The sequence below is a fragment of the Pagrus pagrus genome (assembly GCF_965226575.1).
Source record: "Pagrus pagrus genome assembly, chromosome: 2".
Lineage (NCBI taxonomy): Eukaryota > Metazoa > Chordata > Actinopteri > Spariformes > Sparidae > Pagrus > Pagrus pagrus.
Window position 1 is genome coordinate 11,706,949 of NC_140186.1, and position 14,607 is coordinate 11,721,555.

The window sequence follows — 14,607 nt, forward strand, 5'->3', positions numbered from 1 at the left end:
TTCAAACTATTTAAAAACTCATTCATGTTTACTTTTTTTCTTTTCTTTTCTTCCCTTATTCCTCTTCACCCTCTTTATTTGATCACCAGAGAAGGATGTCGGATTGAGAACGTGCAAAAGAATATTAGATGCAGAAAATATGCCTTCAACATGTTGCAGCTGATGGCCTTTCCCAAGTGCTACCGACCACCGGAGGGGACTTACGGCAAAGTTGACTCCTGAGGACAAGAGTCATGTTGTGTAAACCATAAGAACTTGCTGGATGTGATATTTTGCTGTTTGTTCAGATTTGGTGTTTTATGGGGTATGTGTTCTTTGAATCCCATTATGTTACTTTTAAAGTCAATGCACTTTCCTTTTCTGCCTTGTTTATTATTCCTGGCCTTAGCAGTGATAAAGAAAACAGCTGTGAGGGCAAACCATAGTTTGTAGATAATGTCTGTGTGACTGTAATGACAGAATATCAATGGTCTTTTTGAAGACCTCAAGCAGCATTTGTTTGCATAAAGAATCCCACCGTTGCAGAAAGATCCACTTACTGGCCTTTTGGTGGTGAACTGAGCTGGATAAGATAAGCTGTTCAGACAAAAACAAAAGTAAACTGTTTCCATGGTCACAAAATTGGCTGTTTTGTGGGAACACAAACTAGTCTATTTATATAGCCTCATGCCATGTTTGGATGCCCTGAACTACAGGATGAAAGTGTAAGATTCAAAACTGAAAGTATTTCCTGCTCGACCAGAGCTCTTCCATTGCTGCAGTTGGTGAGCATTTGATCTGTACATTTCTATGACATCACATATCCAGGTCCAAATGTTTCCTGTATTGTTTTTGACTGTTACAGATGTATGTTCTTTAATTTGGACTGAACAAGTAACATATCAGTATTTCAAAGCACATGTTGAATCTTGTTGATGACTCATCCTATTCTCTGCTGTAAGCATCGTCATGGTTTTAGCTAACTTCCTGTCCGTTTTGCGGTTAGAAATCATCTCCCTCCGCTCTACGTCACCACAATTTGCACGACTCCTTCCTTTCATTCGAGGCAGCTCTCTTTGCCTCTTTCTTTTTTTCCAAGTATTTTTCATTGTTTGCCGTGTTTGGCTGTATAAGCTGTCACCTGTAGCGCTGGAATTGGTAGCTTTCCCCGTGCCGCCAATGCCAGTAAACAGGAGGATCCTGCTCTCTGCACATTCACAAGCGGACAGGACGACCTCTTTATGGAGTTCCCTGTCCTGATTGGATAAAGTGGGCAGGGATACCAGGAAATGTCTTCTGTCTTTTACTGCACGAGCAGGAGGAGAGACATGAGTTACTCTATAGCACTGTTGGAACATAGAGCTATTCAGCACTCATTTTAATAAGAAAATAACGCCTGTAGCAGCTTTAATGGCTGCACATTAGCTTTTTCCATAATATTTTTATATCTCAAGGTACAGGCCATCGATACCACATGAAGTACAGGTGGATATTAAACTATGGTGAGATTACTGGACCATCATTTCTGGATTCTATGTAACAAATTCCATTATTTATTTTTGTATTCTCAAATGATTTTATATACCAAGGGTTGTTACTTTGGACTTAATGCATCTTTAAAATGTCTTTGTTGTATTTGGAAAATTACAGTTTGCTGTTTGAAATTAAATAAAAGAAAGATTTAATGGATATTTACGATTGTATGATGATGTATATGTGTGATGTTTTGCTTGCTGTTCACATTGAATTTCACAGGCGTGCATTTTAATTGAACATCTAAGTGTTTCATCATTTAATTCAAGTCTTGCATAAAAAAGATATATTTTTGTTTCGCAATGCAATGCATCTATCAGTACATTTACTCAAACACTGTACCTAGGTACAATTTGGAGGTACGTGTACTTTACTTTCCACGTCTCTACTTTTTTGGAGTACTTTTTACTCCATTACATTTATTTAAAGCAACATTATGTAACTTTTTTACCTTAAAATAACAGCTTCAAATCATGTTGCTGTTACAGTGTCTTGTAATTGGGTGAATGGTGTCTCTGTCTCAGCCACTCCCCCCCCCCCCCCCCGCATTTAACATCAGGAACTTCATCTCAACTAATGTTGATATGGGTGACTTGTACTCTAGTACTCTACTGATTATGTTTGGGTTGAATCCATCTATCGATCTATTTATCTATCTGAAGATTATCAGATCAGCATTCTGAACATTTACTTGCCTCTTTTACATTTCAGCTGATTCGTCAATGTTTTCCAGTGCTGAATGACGACTGCTTTGCCAAATATTTTTATGAGTCATCGGTACAAGTTGCCAGCTTTTCATGCCAAACTAGTCAGGAACAGCAACAGTCTTCAACAATGGCTGAACTGGAGACGTGAGCCCCACCCAATTTATCTTCATCCCATCGATTACTGACCGTTAGCTCGCCAGGCTAACACCCTGAATTGATTGGGCTCTGTCTCTGCGTTGCAACACATGACAACCATTCACACAGACAGTTGGCAGAGTCAGAGAGAGAAAGACATTAAAATAACTAAATCAAAATGTTAATTTTCTGTCATTAGCTCACATCGGATCCAAAACATTCCCATCTTTAGATTTCCAGAAGCCTCATTACAAGCAAGCCTTTTCCACATGTCTGATTTGAAAGAGCACGACTGTAAGGCTTACACTTTTTCCTGGCGACTGTTGAAGAGTCTTCCGCTTAGTCGCCAAAGAAAACTCAACAATCTTGAGCCACATCACTGCTGCAATATATGAGAATGCTTCAGGCCTGGTCAATCTCAGGGAGCTATTTGTTGGACATCAACATGAACAAAAGAAGATAAACACTGACCGGAAACGGCGATAATTTATTAAGTACACACTACCTGATACAAGATGTCACCCTATCCACTTTAAGGCACATTGTCTGAGAATACATCTATATAAGGAAATTGTAAATACAGGATGTGGTCCTTTTTGGCAGATTTTCTGAATTCCTGTGGTTTGATCATGCTTATATTTAGTTTTTCTAAATTATAAACAGCTTCAGATGATGAGACCGGGGAACATTTCCACCAGCTAAGAGCACTTTCTTTTTTTTTTTTCACCTATTAGTGCAGTTGGTAACAGACATGTGCAAAGAAACACAATGCTACATCATCCCACATGGTGCTGCATTGACCAATAAATCCTGTGTGTTCTGGTGTCTGATAATCCTTGAAACTCAAGGATCTGTTAGTCAAACTGGCTTTTCTGGATTGTATTTCATGTCTCGTCGGTATCTCAAACAACGAGCCCCACCCAACACAGCTGCTTGTGTTCTTTTGAAGTTCCCGTGGAGTCAAAGTTGCTGTTTAGTCGTGTTCTATATCTCACTTATACACCAGTATCAGGCCCAACAATGCAAAAAAAAGTTGTCTGTTTTGAACATATTTTAATGTTATTTTTGAATTTGTAACTTCCTGGAAAATCATTAAAATGTTGATGACTCATTCTGCACTCAGGGGCATATGCAAATTCTTCGTCCAATAGACACCTTCTTTATTTAAGGACATTGCCGCGGATGTATGAAAATAGGAACATCACCAGAGGCGTGTGTTAGGGAACGGACTTCGCAAAAAAACAACTTTATTTAATGATTTGTGTGAAACTGGGTCATATTTTATGGAGAAACATTTTCTGGTGTTCCCTCTGCGGCCCTCGGCTGCTCTGCCTTGAACAACTCTGCACAGGGCTGACAGCTCGCAGACGATACAGTTGTGGCATTATTTACTGGAGTGAGCAAACATTCTCGGATACTGGAGTTCATCAAGCATATACTGTACTATAGGCATTACATTCAGTAGTGTTTAGCTTTAGTGAGCTTAATATTATACATTCTTTTTATACAGTACATGCTGCTGCTGTTTGCTAATGATAGCTCTCTCTGAAAGGCAGATCGATACACACAGTGACATAAAAACCTTTATCTGTATACAGTAGTTACACATTCAATGAGATTTATATTTAGAAACTGTTATATTACACATCAGATTTAGTGTGGGAGTCTATCAAAAATACAGGACGGCATGGTTTGTCACAGGTTGATGCAGTTGCCATGTGATATTTACAAAATAAAAACAACAACAGCCCCAATTCTTTACAAATATATACAAAAACAGAGACTCACAGCTTATATTATTAACATCATATTACGTGTTAGGAATCAATTCCCCTTCAGTCATTTCTTCCAAAAGGTTATTTAGTCTTTTCAGGAATATTGTAATATTTTTAAGTGAATATGCCTCACATGGTGGACAGCCAACCTAGGATCCAAGAGAGACACAGTACAACATCATTTTAAAACAAATAATGAAATGTCTTTTTTAAAATAAAGCTAATGACACTGAAGTTTTCGGTATATACTTACAGCGTCTGTTTCAGGCAGTGTGTCGGCGAAATCAAAGATGCATTCTGTAAAATTATTCATAATTTCTTCTTCGCCGACGACCATTATCAACTCCAACATGTAACATCTGAGCGACATCTTTTTACAGTTTTTCTAGGAGAGAGAAATGCCTCAGTATGAACACATGCATACGTTAACAGTTATAACATCAGTCAGGTATCAACACAAATCAAGACGTACTGTATATTCTTACTTAAGTTAATTCTTTTTAATAGTACCACTTCTCTCCTAACTTGACATTACAGTTGAAAAAGTTAGTAATCAACATGGTGATTCATTCTAAAAAGTTATGATTGGCATTATTCTGTGTTTTCCTTGTTATCAACAAATCCAAAGACAAAAAAACTAATAATTCCTCAGTCTGTCCCTCAATGCATTCTGACTTCCCTGCCCTGTCTGATGCTTAGCCCATTTTTTTTTAATCTATATACAATCTATATACTATAGTTTATACTTTATTTTTTTAACCAGAGTCCACAGCTGTGCTCACATGATTAGTCAAACTGAAAAGAAACATTTTTACATGTACTTACTTTGACTTCATTAGCTGAGGGAGCATACAGCATGGCATCAGATTTCTGAAAAAGGAGCAGGAAAATATTGAAACAAAACTACAAATATCAAACAAATGAAAATCATCCACTACATGTGTAAAAGGCACACGCTACAGAAAAGTATCAACAATAAACAAAAATATGATGGTTTCATTATTAAACAAAGTTATTTAATCACGAGTAGTGCGAGGCGAACACAGCCACACTATATTTTATGTGATACCTTCTCTCACCTCAATGTCTTTCTCCAGCTCCTGCAAACAATCCTTAACGTATTTTGTATCAGGCACAGGCGCTGCACACATAGACGTACTCAAGAAGCTTTAAGAGAGTGAAAAGACAATGATTACAATATTGTTTATGAAGTTAAAAAGACATCTTGCTGGTGTTTTGGGTTCTTGAAACAGTAGTTGTGAAAGCAGACGTGTTTAACAATTAGAGTATATTTTACTCACTGTTCATTTTTGTTACTGCTGACTCAGCTACGAGTTGTATCTTGCAGACAAATACTTTACTCAACACTCACTCAGTTTGTTGGCTTGTTGCACTTGTTACATAAAAGCCAGCCCTTCACACTAATGCAGGTGGTAGATTTCCTTTCGAGTAAACCCTCCCACTACAAAATGACAATAATAATAATAAAACCTTTTTTTTTGTTGTTTAAATGAGTGGTACAAAAAGTTTATTTCAGCCGGCAGACATTCGGCGACACTGCACCGACCAACGCAAGTCCACTAAAAGTGCTTATTTTTTTAACATTATGGAAAGAATCCCTTCAGAGACAAACCTTTTTTTAAAAGAGTAAGATGACTTTTATATAACCAGAAACAGCTGATATATTGCTTTCTTCAAAGCCACCAGACTCCATTGACAAAAACAATAATTTTACCTCACAGAACATGGGAGTTGCTGTACTACTGCTCCCACAATTGGTTAGTTACAGTCACAGTTGGTTGTTTGTGTTATTGTGTAATGTTGATGTTTTAGAGGGGTAGTTTGGATCCAGACTAACATGTTAACATGTGATCTTTCTCTTAACAAAAAGGTTTTCATCTCTGGCTCCTTTCTATGATGTTGTCAGATGCTCAGAATAACAATCTCAGCCTGTCAGTTGCAAAAACATCCACTTTAAGTGGACGGACTTTGACAATCAAAGCGGGAGTACGTTGCAGCCATTGCAGCTTGTGTCATGCCTGCTAGCTGAAGGCATCTACTGCGCCAAGTCCAAAACTTCTAGTTCCTGTCAGGTTAAATAGTATCCTTCAGTAGGCATTAGTTCCTCCTTTGCTCTGGCTGGTTGGTAGTGGGTGGGGCTTATCTGATTAACTTCAGACCACCAATAATAACTTGAACAAATCTCTGTGTCGACATTGTAGGCCGCTCTTGGTCGCTGGCGGTCTGAGCTCATTGTTTTTCTTGGAGTGAAGGTAAGCCCACACCATACACTGCCAGCCAGCCTGTCCTTTATGCACTTGTGTTAGGGAATAAGTTCGCCCTAGTCACCCATATTCAGACTGCAAAATAAAGTAAAAATAGCTCCTAGGTTTAAAATAGGGTAATTTCCAAGCATTTCCTCAATCATTTTTGATGAGTGTGATAACTAATGTTTAACCTTTACACAAACAAGTCACACACTGTATGCCTACCTCAGAATTAAGAAACAAAGCCAGACCTGAGTTTTGTGGCTCTCTCGGCACAGGTTACAGGTCGACAGGAACTGGATGCCTTTCTAGAATAAACAAGGAAATGTTAGTATGTCAGCATTCTGGTAATCTTAGCTAGAAGGAGACTGTTAAGAGAAGAAGTCCTGGTTAACAAGGTCAATTTGAACTTTAGGCTACTCTATTTCAGAGTGGAGCTTTAAAAAGTTTGTTTCAATCGGATGACTCTGTCGCCATCCTAAGATAGACAAAATATATCACGACCCGGACATCCTGAACACATAATAGAGCAGGTCACCCACAAGCAAGGCCATGAGTGACGACAAGTGCGCAGCAGAACTCTAAACAGATCATCAAATCTTTCTTCAGGTCCAGGGTATGATATTAGTTTCCCAGGATGGCGAAGGCAGGACCTGCTTTACGCTCTCATTTCACTTTCAACACGAGTCAAGCAGCAGGCTCATCACTCGCTTGGAGGACATATGAGTGCACACATCTGCCAGCCCCATTTTTGGGAAGCTGAGGTTTTCTCCACCAACTTCTGTTTTTTGACACGTTGCTGTCTGGCTTCCCTGCAGACCTAAATTATGTAATCTGTTTCTTTCACAATATTTCCATATTTCTTTTAACTGCCGTGGCAGAGCAAAGTACTTGACATAAAACGGAAGACTTGTAGATGGTTCTTTGGACTCCACCCAATGTTTGATGAAGCATGGAGGTGCCAAAGCAGAACAAGATGGAGGCCAGATGCTCAGGCTGAATTAATGTCTTTTATCTATTTAAATACGACCTGTGCCTGAATTTACTTTTTTTCACCAAACCTAACTGTACTGTGACTTTGCATCTACACACATTTTGAGGGTTGGGATATTTCTGCAATGAGTAAAAAAACCCACATCGTATACTGTGGCAATAACAAATTGTATTATTAATAGTTACAATATTTATTCAGTACAATAAATCACTGTTAAATAAACTAATTTAAATGTTCAATGTGAAATAATATCAATAGATAGCTGCTATTTGTAATTCCAAAGAGTCTGAAGCCATGGACAGATATTGAGACAACAATGTGCCGCCGGACAGACATGTAAAAGCCCCCCCACCTCTCCAACATATGAGCAGGTTACCCACACTGTCATTTTGCATCATTCTGTGGTCATCTGGCATCTCTTTGTTCTAACTTGGGTCTCTGTGTGGTCATTTAGCATCTCTTGGAAATAATTTGGGTCTCTATGTGGTCATATTGCATCCCTTTGTGGTAATTTTGCATCTTTGTACTGTAGTTCTGGTGTCTTTGAGATCAATTTACATCCCTTTTGGGTCATTTTGCATCTCTGTGGCAATTTTGGTCTCTTTCTGGTCATTTTGCATCAATTTTGTATCATTTTACATCTCTTTGTCACAGTTTTGATCTCTTCATAGTAATTTTGCATCCTTTTTGGTAGTTTTGGTCTCTTTATGGTCATTTTGCATCTCTTTGTTGTTGTTTTATGTCTTTTTGCTGTGGTTTCTGTCTCTTTGTGGTCATTTTTTGATACTAACATTATCTAATAGGACCCATGCCAACCAGGCCCTGCCACGACCTAGCTCAGAGCCTGTGACCTCAAAATGTCTTAAGATTGTTCTGAGAATCCTGACTGACAGCAGTGACAGTCGTCACTCATCAGTGTGCAACTATGTTATTAAATAGTCTTTGATTTAATTAATGGATACTAGATTGAGGCGTGTACTGTACGGATCATTGTTCTGCTCTTTTGTTATTGCGTCTCCATCCAGGTGATGTGTCATAACCTGTAAACTATTGACAGCAATGTAGTCAAAATTCTGAACACTGTGGTAAAAATGACAAGGTGTATCCCCCATTTTTTTGATTAGGTATCTCCTTGGGCAATGCAGAATTCTGTTGGGTTGTACTGGATTAAGATGTGTTACATTGACAGAAGGTTGTAAGATGTAGAGTTGCATCCAACATCTTAATATGCTGATTATCATTTAGTTTGTAAAATGCACATCACAATTCTACAACAAGCTGATGTCTTCAAAGTGATTGTTTGTTTGCTTTCCACCAACAATCCAAACATTTTAAATTAAAGATGATATAAAACAGCTAAAAGTTGAATATTCTCACTTTTAAGAAGCTGGGACACCAAATATTTGAGATGTTTAAGCTGCCTATATGAATCAACTTTGACAGCAGTTGTGTGAAAAGTATAAAGGACGTGAAGAGAACAGATTAGTTAGTATTTTCTTATTGTACAGTATGTTCCTGTTGGTATGCTTTAATTCCTACATAACTCTTCAATCAGTTGATGGTCTGGCCTCACAGACGCTCTTTGCCAGATTGTCCTTTGTCACTCATGCAAGACTCTCCAGCACTTTTCCTCGGACTGCTTTCCTGTTGCCGACCCTGCCTGCCTCTGACCAGCCCATCTCGTCTGATCCCAGGTAAACGCACCAGCTTTCTATCACCGGCTTTGAGATTGTTTGCTGCATCCTTGTTTACTGTTTTACCTGTGGCTGCCTGACAATCTTTCCACCACAATGCTACAGAGTGAGTGTTTGAGTCAGCTTCCCCGTGGCTTCCTGTGGCTCAGAGACTCACACTGTGTTGCCACAATTGCTATCGTAACAATACGATACTTTATTCTCACAGTGGGGGAAATTTGTCCTGGACTCGAATGCTGCGCACACGAATGCCTCCAAGTTACAGTAAAATAAAATGTCACAACAATAAATTGTCACAACACGTATTGCACACATAAAAACACCTTGAAACCATCGCACAATCCCTCTGCCCGAGTTTGCACAAATGAATTTTTAAAACAATTGAGTTTACACTGAGGGACTCTGTATCGTCAAAAAGCTCATATTCTGTGCGGGGGATATGTGATGGGTCGACCAATTTCTTCTGAGCTTGCCTGAGAACAGACTGTTACTACACTGCCTGGCCCAAAAAAAACATCTGGATGTAACTAAGCAAATGGGTATCAGCCCATTGATTTATTGTATATATGTAATATGTTTCAGCTGGAAGCAAGTTATTTAAAGGATAAGTACCGTTTTTTACAACCTGGACCTTATTTCTGGCACAACATTTGGTCATTTACTCACCCAGATAACTTTGGTGTCATTCGGCGTCGTTCGGACGAAATTAGATCCAGTGTAGCGGCGATATATCCATATAATGGGAGAGACGGGGCAGCGACACACAGCCTCTATATAACGCATTATCTGCCACGAAACTAGTTCATTTCATCAATATTTTGTTATGAAATGCTAGCGCTATTAGCCTCTGAGTCCGGGCTCGTCTATTGTCAACATCCGGGGTCTGTAGGCTGATCTACTACCTCTGACCTGGAAGATGTCGTCTCTGAGCTGCGCGCGCACCCGCGACAGCGCGGCTTGTTTACCTGTAGCTGCTACTGCTAGTTTGACCCCGGATGTTGATAACGGACGAGCCCGGACTCAGAGGGGAATAGCGCTAGCATTTCATAACAAAATATTGATGAAATTAACTAGTTTCGTGGCAGATAATGCGTTATATAGAGGCTGTGTGTCGCTGCCCCGTCTCTCCCATTATATGGATATATCGCCGCTACACTGGATCTAATTTCGTCCGAACGACGCCGAATGACACCAAAGTTATCTGGGTGAGTAAATGGTCTGATGGGTCCAGATTTAGCCTGCTCCAGAGGGATGGGCTCATTAGGGTAAGAAGAGAGGCAGATGAAGTGATGCAACCATCATGCCTAGTGCCTACCGTACAAGCCTGTGGGGGGCACTGTTATGATCTGGGGTTGCTTCAGTTGGTCAGGTCTAGGTTCGGCAACATTATGTGTCCAAAAAATGAGGTCAGCTGACGACCTGAATGTACTGACATCAGGTTTTTTTCCAGCAAAGGGTTTTTTCTCCCCTGATGGCACGGGCATATTCCAAGATTCATTGGGCTCAAATGGTGAAAGAGTGGTTCAGAGAGCATGAGTCATCATTTCCACACATGGATTGGCCACCACATTGGAAATCATTTGGATGTGCTGGAGAAGACTTTACACAGCAGCCCGACTCTACCATTATCAATACAAGATCTTGGTGAAAAATGAATGCAACTCTGGACGGAAGTAAATGTTGTGACATCCATTAGCATATCAAAAGGATGCACAAAGAGTGTGTGACTTTTTTGGGGGGCCAGGCACTGTTTATGGACTGAGGGGGCTGGTGTCCATTCCTCCCCATCGACTTCATGGCAGTGTGTACCAGACGAGCAAGCTTAGTTTTGAGCTGTACAGTAAGGTTGCCATCCCATATCTGACTATGGTCTCTAGTACTGCCTGATAAAATAAAAACATAATCCTCTGCTCCACACCATACACTCTGAGTCTGCAAAAAAAATAAAGTCTCTCCTGTAGACAAGAACACAAATAATCCACATGAACCTTCCAGCTATGACTGTTGTCCAAGTGAATGCAGAGATACCTGCCGAGCAGGCCTGATTAATGTGTGTCATGTATGAGTACAGCCATGATCCCCCACTGATCTAGAACCATCCTCTTAGTTTTGACAACCTTCAAAGTGAGATAGTTGTCATCACACCACTGCACAAACTTTCCTATTTCAAAGAAATAGATTGATGGGCTTGTGTCGTTGTGCAGAAGTCAGAGGATAGCAGTGTCGTCAGAAAATTTTGAAACAAAGCTCCCAGAGTGGCTGTTTGAACATTCATTTGTGTAAAGTGTGATACGAACTGGAGAGCTAACACACCCCCGTGAGGCACCTGTGCTGGTTGACCTGGATTATTAAAGAGTATTGTTGACTGTGACACACTGACTTCGACTGGTTAAAACAATTGTGTGCGCCGTGTGTTTCTCCACCTGCTGACTCACCGGCTTCCCGCCTGATTCAGCCTGCCATATTAGCTGGTCTACCAGAGACATATCCGTTTTATTACTCATCATGCATTGTTCCTGCTGAGTTTTGCTATCACTACCAACTATTCCTAGTATCCTGCGGACTACAATTGTTACAGGAGGACTGAGTACCAGGAATCAGAATGAATCCCTGCCTCAAACGGTCGGAAAAAACCTGCATTACCGGTGCTGTGATGTGTAGATGTTGCCCAAAAAATCCCCTCCTGACATGTTTTAAGGCATAAAAATACTCTGCTTAGAATAATCATTTTTGTCTGACGTTGATTTTCCACAAAGTTGCACGTTTACGCCCCAAAAAAGATTTAATGTGAAAACTTTCTCAGCAGATGAATGTGAAAACGGGCTGCTGGTATCAAACTCTGCACATACATCATGAAGCTCAATCATCAAAGTGAAGGAACGATAAGCAACACGTGTTTTTGGGGACATGCAGTCGAATAGTTTCATCTACAACAAAGCATGTTTTTTTAAGATAATGACGTGTTTTGTATGTAAAATCAGAATCTGTCAACTGACTACAATGTGTCTCTCAAACGTAACCCTAACCCTTGTAAGAAAGTTGTGAATGAGACGCAAAAAACTACTTTTATTACAAATAGCACTTTTAATTAACTTTTTACACATAAAACCTAACAAGCAACTTGACAGCTTCATTAAAATGCTGCTTTTAAGATGATACTGATGTGTGTTGTGAGGTAGTAATTAGAATCTAATAACAATACAGTACCCTGAAATTGGCCACTCTGCATTGTAAGTACTTTGAATTTTGATACTGTTGATACTTGTAGTTTCACTGATGTCAGATTTTGATATGATAACAAATATTATTTGTGGATAATAAATCACTTTTGTCTCATCATGAGAAATCAGTCGTTAAAATGTCTGGTAGTCCCAGACAATAAAAACGTGTTTTTAAATTTGGCTTTAAAGGAAGAGTGAAGGAAGTGATTTTGGCAGCAGAAAGGTAACTAAGAGCCACGGTACCTCCAGTCTGACATGCAGACACAGAAACAGCCTTTGACAGACTTTGACACGAGATCACAGTTTTCACGTTCATCTGCTGAACAAGGTTTCTTATCTTAAATCTCTGTTGAAGACATGTTCGTAGAGCATTTTTAATCGGGGGGGGGGGGGGGGGGGGTTACAACTGGTCTGGAGGCCAGTTGTGGCTCAATATGCAAATGTTGTAACTTGAAACCTCTTGTGCACAGCTACTGAATGTGAATGGACTTCACAGTGAAGCAGGAGCAACTACGTGTGTGTTCATAGAATGAAGAAGTAGATGCAATTTTAGCAAAAAGAAACTTTAAGGTACACAAATTATTATTCCGGGCGCAGTATTCGTCTAAAAACACGCCTGGAGGAAATCTTTAAAATGCTGCATTACCACTAATTCATAAACACAGTCAGTGACGGAAATTAACCAAGTACACTTACACAGTCCAGCACTGAAGTTGAGTGCAGTTATTAAGTGTGTGTGTGTGTGTGTGTGTGTGTGTATATATATATATATATATATATATGTATGTGTGTGTGTATATGTATGTACATATGTATAATATATGTAATACTCCATGATCTATGAGTACATTTTGTTGATAAGATTTTGAACCCTAACTTTCAGACACCGACCATCACAAGAGCTTACACATGATTTAATCGATCTGATATAAACTTTAATGAATCTAACATAAACAGTTAAGTCATCTTCCCGCACTTTAAACACCTGCCTGCGGATGTTTGGTGTGCGCGTGTGAGACACACACCAGCGCTGCTCACAGGAGGAGGAGCCTGCTGGTCACGTCCTCTGCTGCACAAACTGAAAGTGAAACTAAACCGGTGTCAGCTGTTTTTTTGTTTTTCTTGTTTGTTTGTTTGTTTTCTTTTTTGCCCAATGACCACAACGATGCCCAGACGACCGACAGCAGTTGACGTGGACGCGCGTCAATCACCGAACTGACACACCTCCGCTGATCATTACGCATGAGCCTATTTATGTCCTGCCGGTTTGAACTTTGTCACCTTCTGACTAACTACACAAAAATATTCTTGTACTCCCACTAAAAGTCCAAACCTGAGGTGTGAAGTTAAGCTACAGGTCTGTCACACCTCTACCACACACACACACACACGCTCGCAGAAAGTCCGCTTACCGCTCGCTGGTCTCCGGGGCATGTGGGCTGGACGAATATCACCGGGAGCGCCTTCATGAAGTCTGTCGTCTATGATCTGCGCAGCGGCAGCAGTCGCTCTCCTAGCCGGCGGAGCCACAGGCCAACATCACATTTGTACATTTCCCTTATTCTAACAAAGCTCAGTGGTCTCATTGATCCGAGTCCAGTAATATTAACACTTAAGAGGAGCGAGCGTGGAGGCCAGATGTCGTGCCAGAGATCGACTCCCCTCCCATCCTGCTGTATCACGCCGACTTCCAAGTTCCTCCCCCTCCCGTTCGTCACTTTGTTACACACCATACGTGTCAGGGCAGCTTGTTATAACCGCGGGGATTAATAGTACTCACTCATCAAGTAATACCGAACAACAACTTCCATTCATTACAAAACGCTCAAAGTCAATGATTTTCATTTGTTGGTTTATTTGACACAAACACGTCTGAACAAATGCGGCTGATTACAAGAGTCAGGCCAAGTTGTTTCAATAGATGTTTGTGTTGCAGTGAAGCAGGTAAAGCTCACGGATCAGCACTACACACTGCAGGGTTACACTCCATCAATCCACAGTTAAGACTTCACGATTCAAACTTTGGTTCCCAGACTGTAACCAGAGCTGGATTGACAACCACACCTGGGCTGAGCTGAGCTGAGCTGCAGAAGGCATCGTGTTCATTTTGTCTGCGGTGATTTCATTAACTGCTCATTTGTTTGGTACAATACAACTCCGCTCATGGGGGCTCAGTCAAGTGTATAACTTGATGCGTAATGAAGTGGCAAAGTGGGAAGGATTGTTAACACTCCTGCTTACATGGTCAGTGCAAAAGAGTGTGGAAGCGCATTTCTGCCGATTACAGAAAATTTAAAAAGAA

The 14,607-nt window shown here is 40.3% G+C and overlaps 2 protein-coding genes across 2 annotated transcripts in view; one reads left to right on the top strand and one right to left on the bottom strand.

The window, feature by feature from the left end:
- The window catches only part of inpp4b (inositol polyphosphate-4-phosphatase type II B), a 238,217-nt gene extending 236,549 nt beyond the window's left edge, over window positions 1-1,668 (top strand). Inside the window, exon 25 of the mRNA XM_084374031.1 lies at window positions 90-1,668. Within this exon, the coding sequence (XP_084230157.1) occupies window positions 90-222 (133 nt within the window). The 3' untranslated portion in view covers window positions 223-1,668. The remainder of the gene's footprint in view (window positions 1-89) is intronic.
- Window positions 1,669-2,870: 1,202 nt separating this feature from the next.
- LOC311269135 (interleukin-15-like) lies at window positions 2,871-13,968 on the bottom strand. The gene is made up of 6 exons (XM_084373154.1): window positions 13,718-13,968; window positions 6,622-6,704; window positions 5,209-5,296; window positions 4,955-4,999; window positions 4,383-4,514; window positions 2,871-4,278 (listed from the first exon to the last, which is right to left on the bottom strand). The coding sequence occupies exons 1-6, from the start codon at window positions 13,772-13,774 to the stop codon at window positions 4,165-4,167; spliced, it is 519 nt and encodes a 172-aa protein (XP_084229280.1). The 5' UTR covers window positions 13,775-13,968; the 3' UTR covers window positions 2,871-4,164.
- Between the last annotated feature and the right edge of the window lie 639 nt (window positions 13,969-14,607).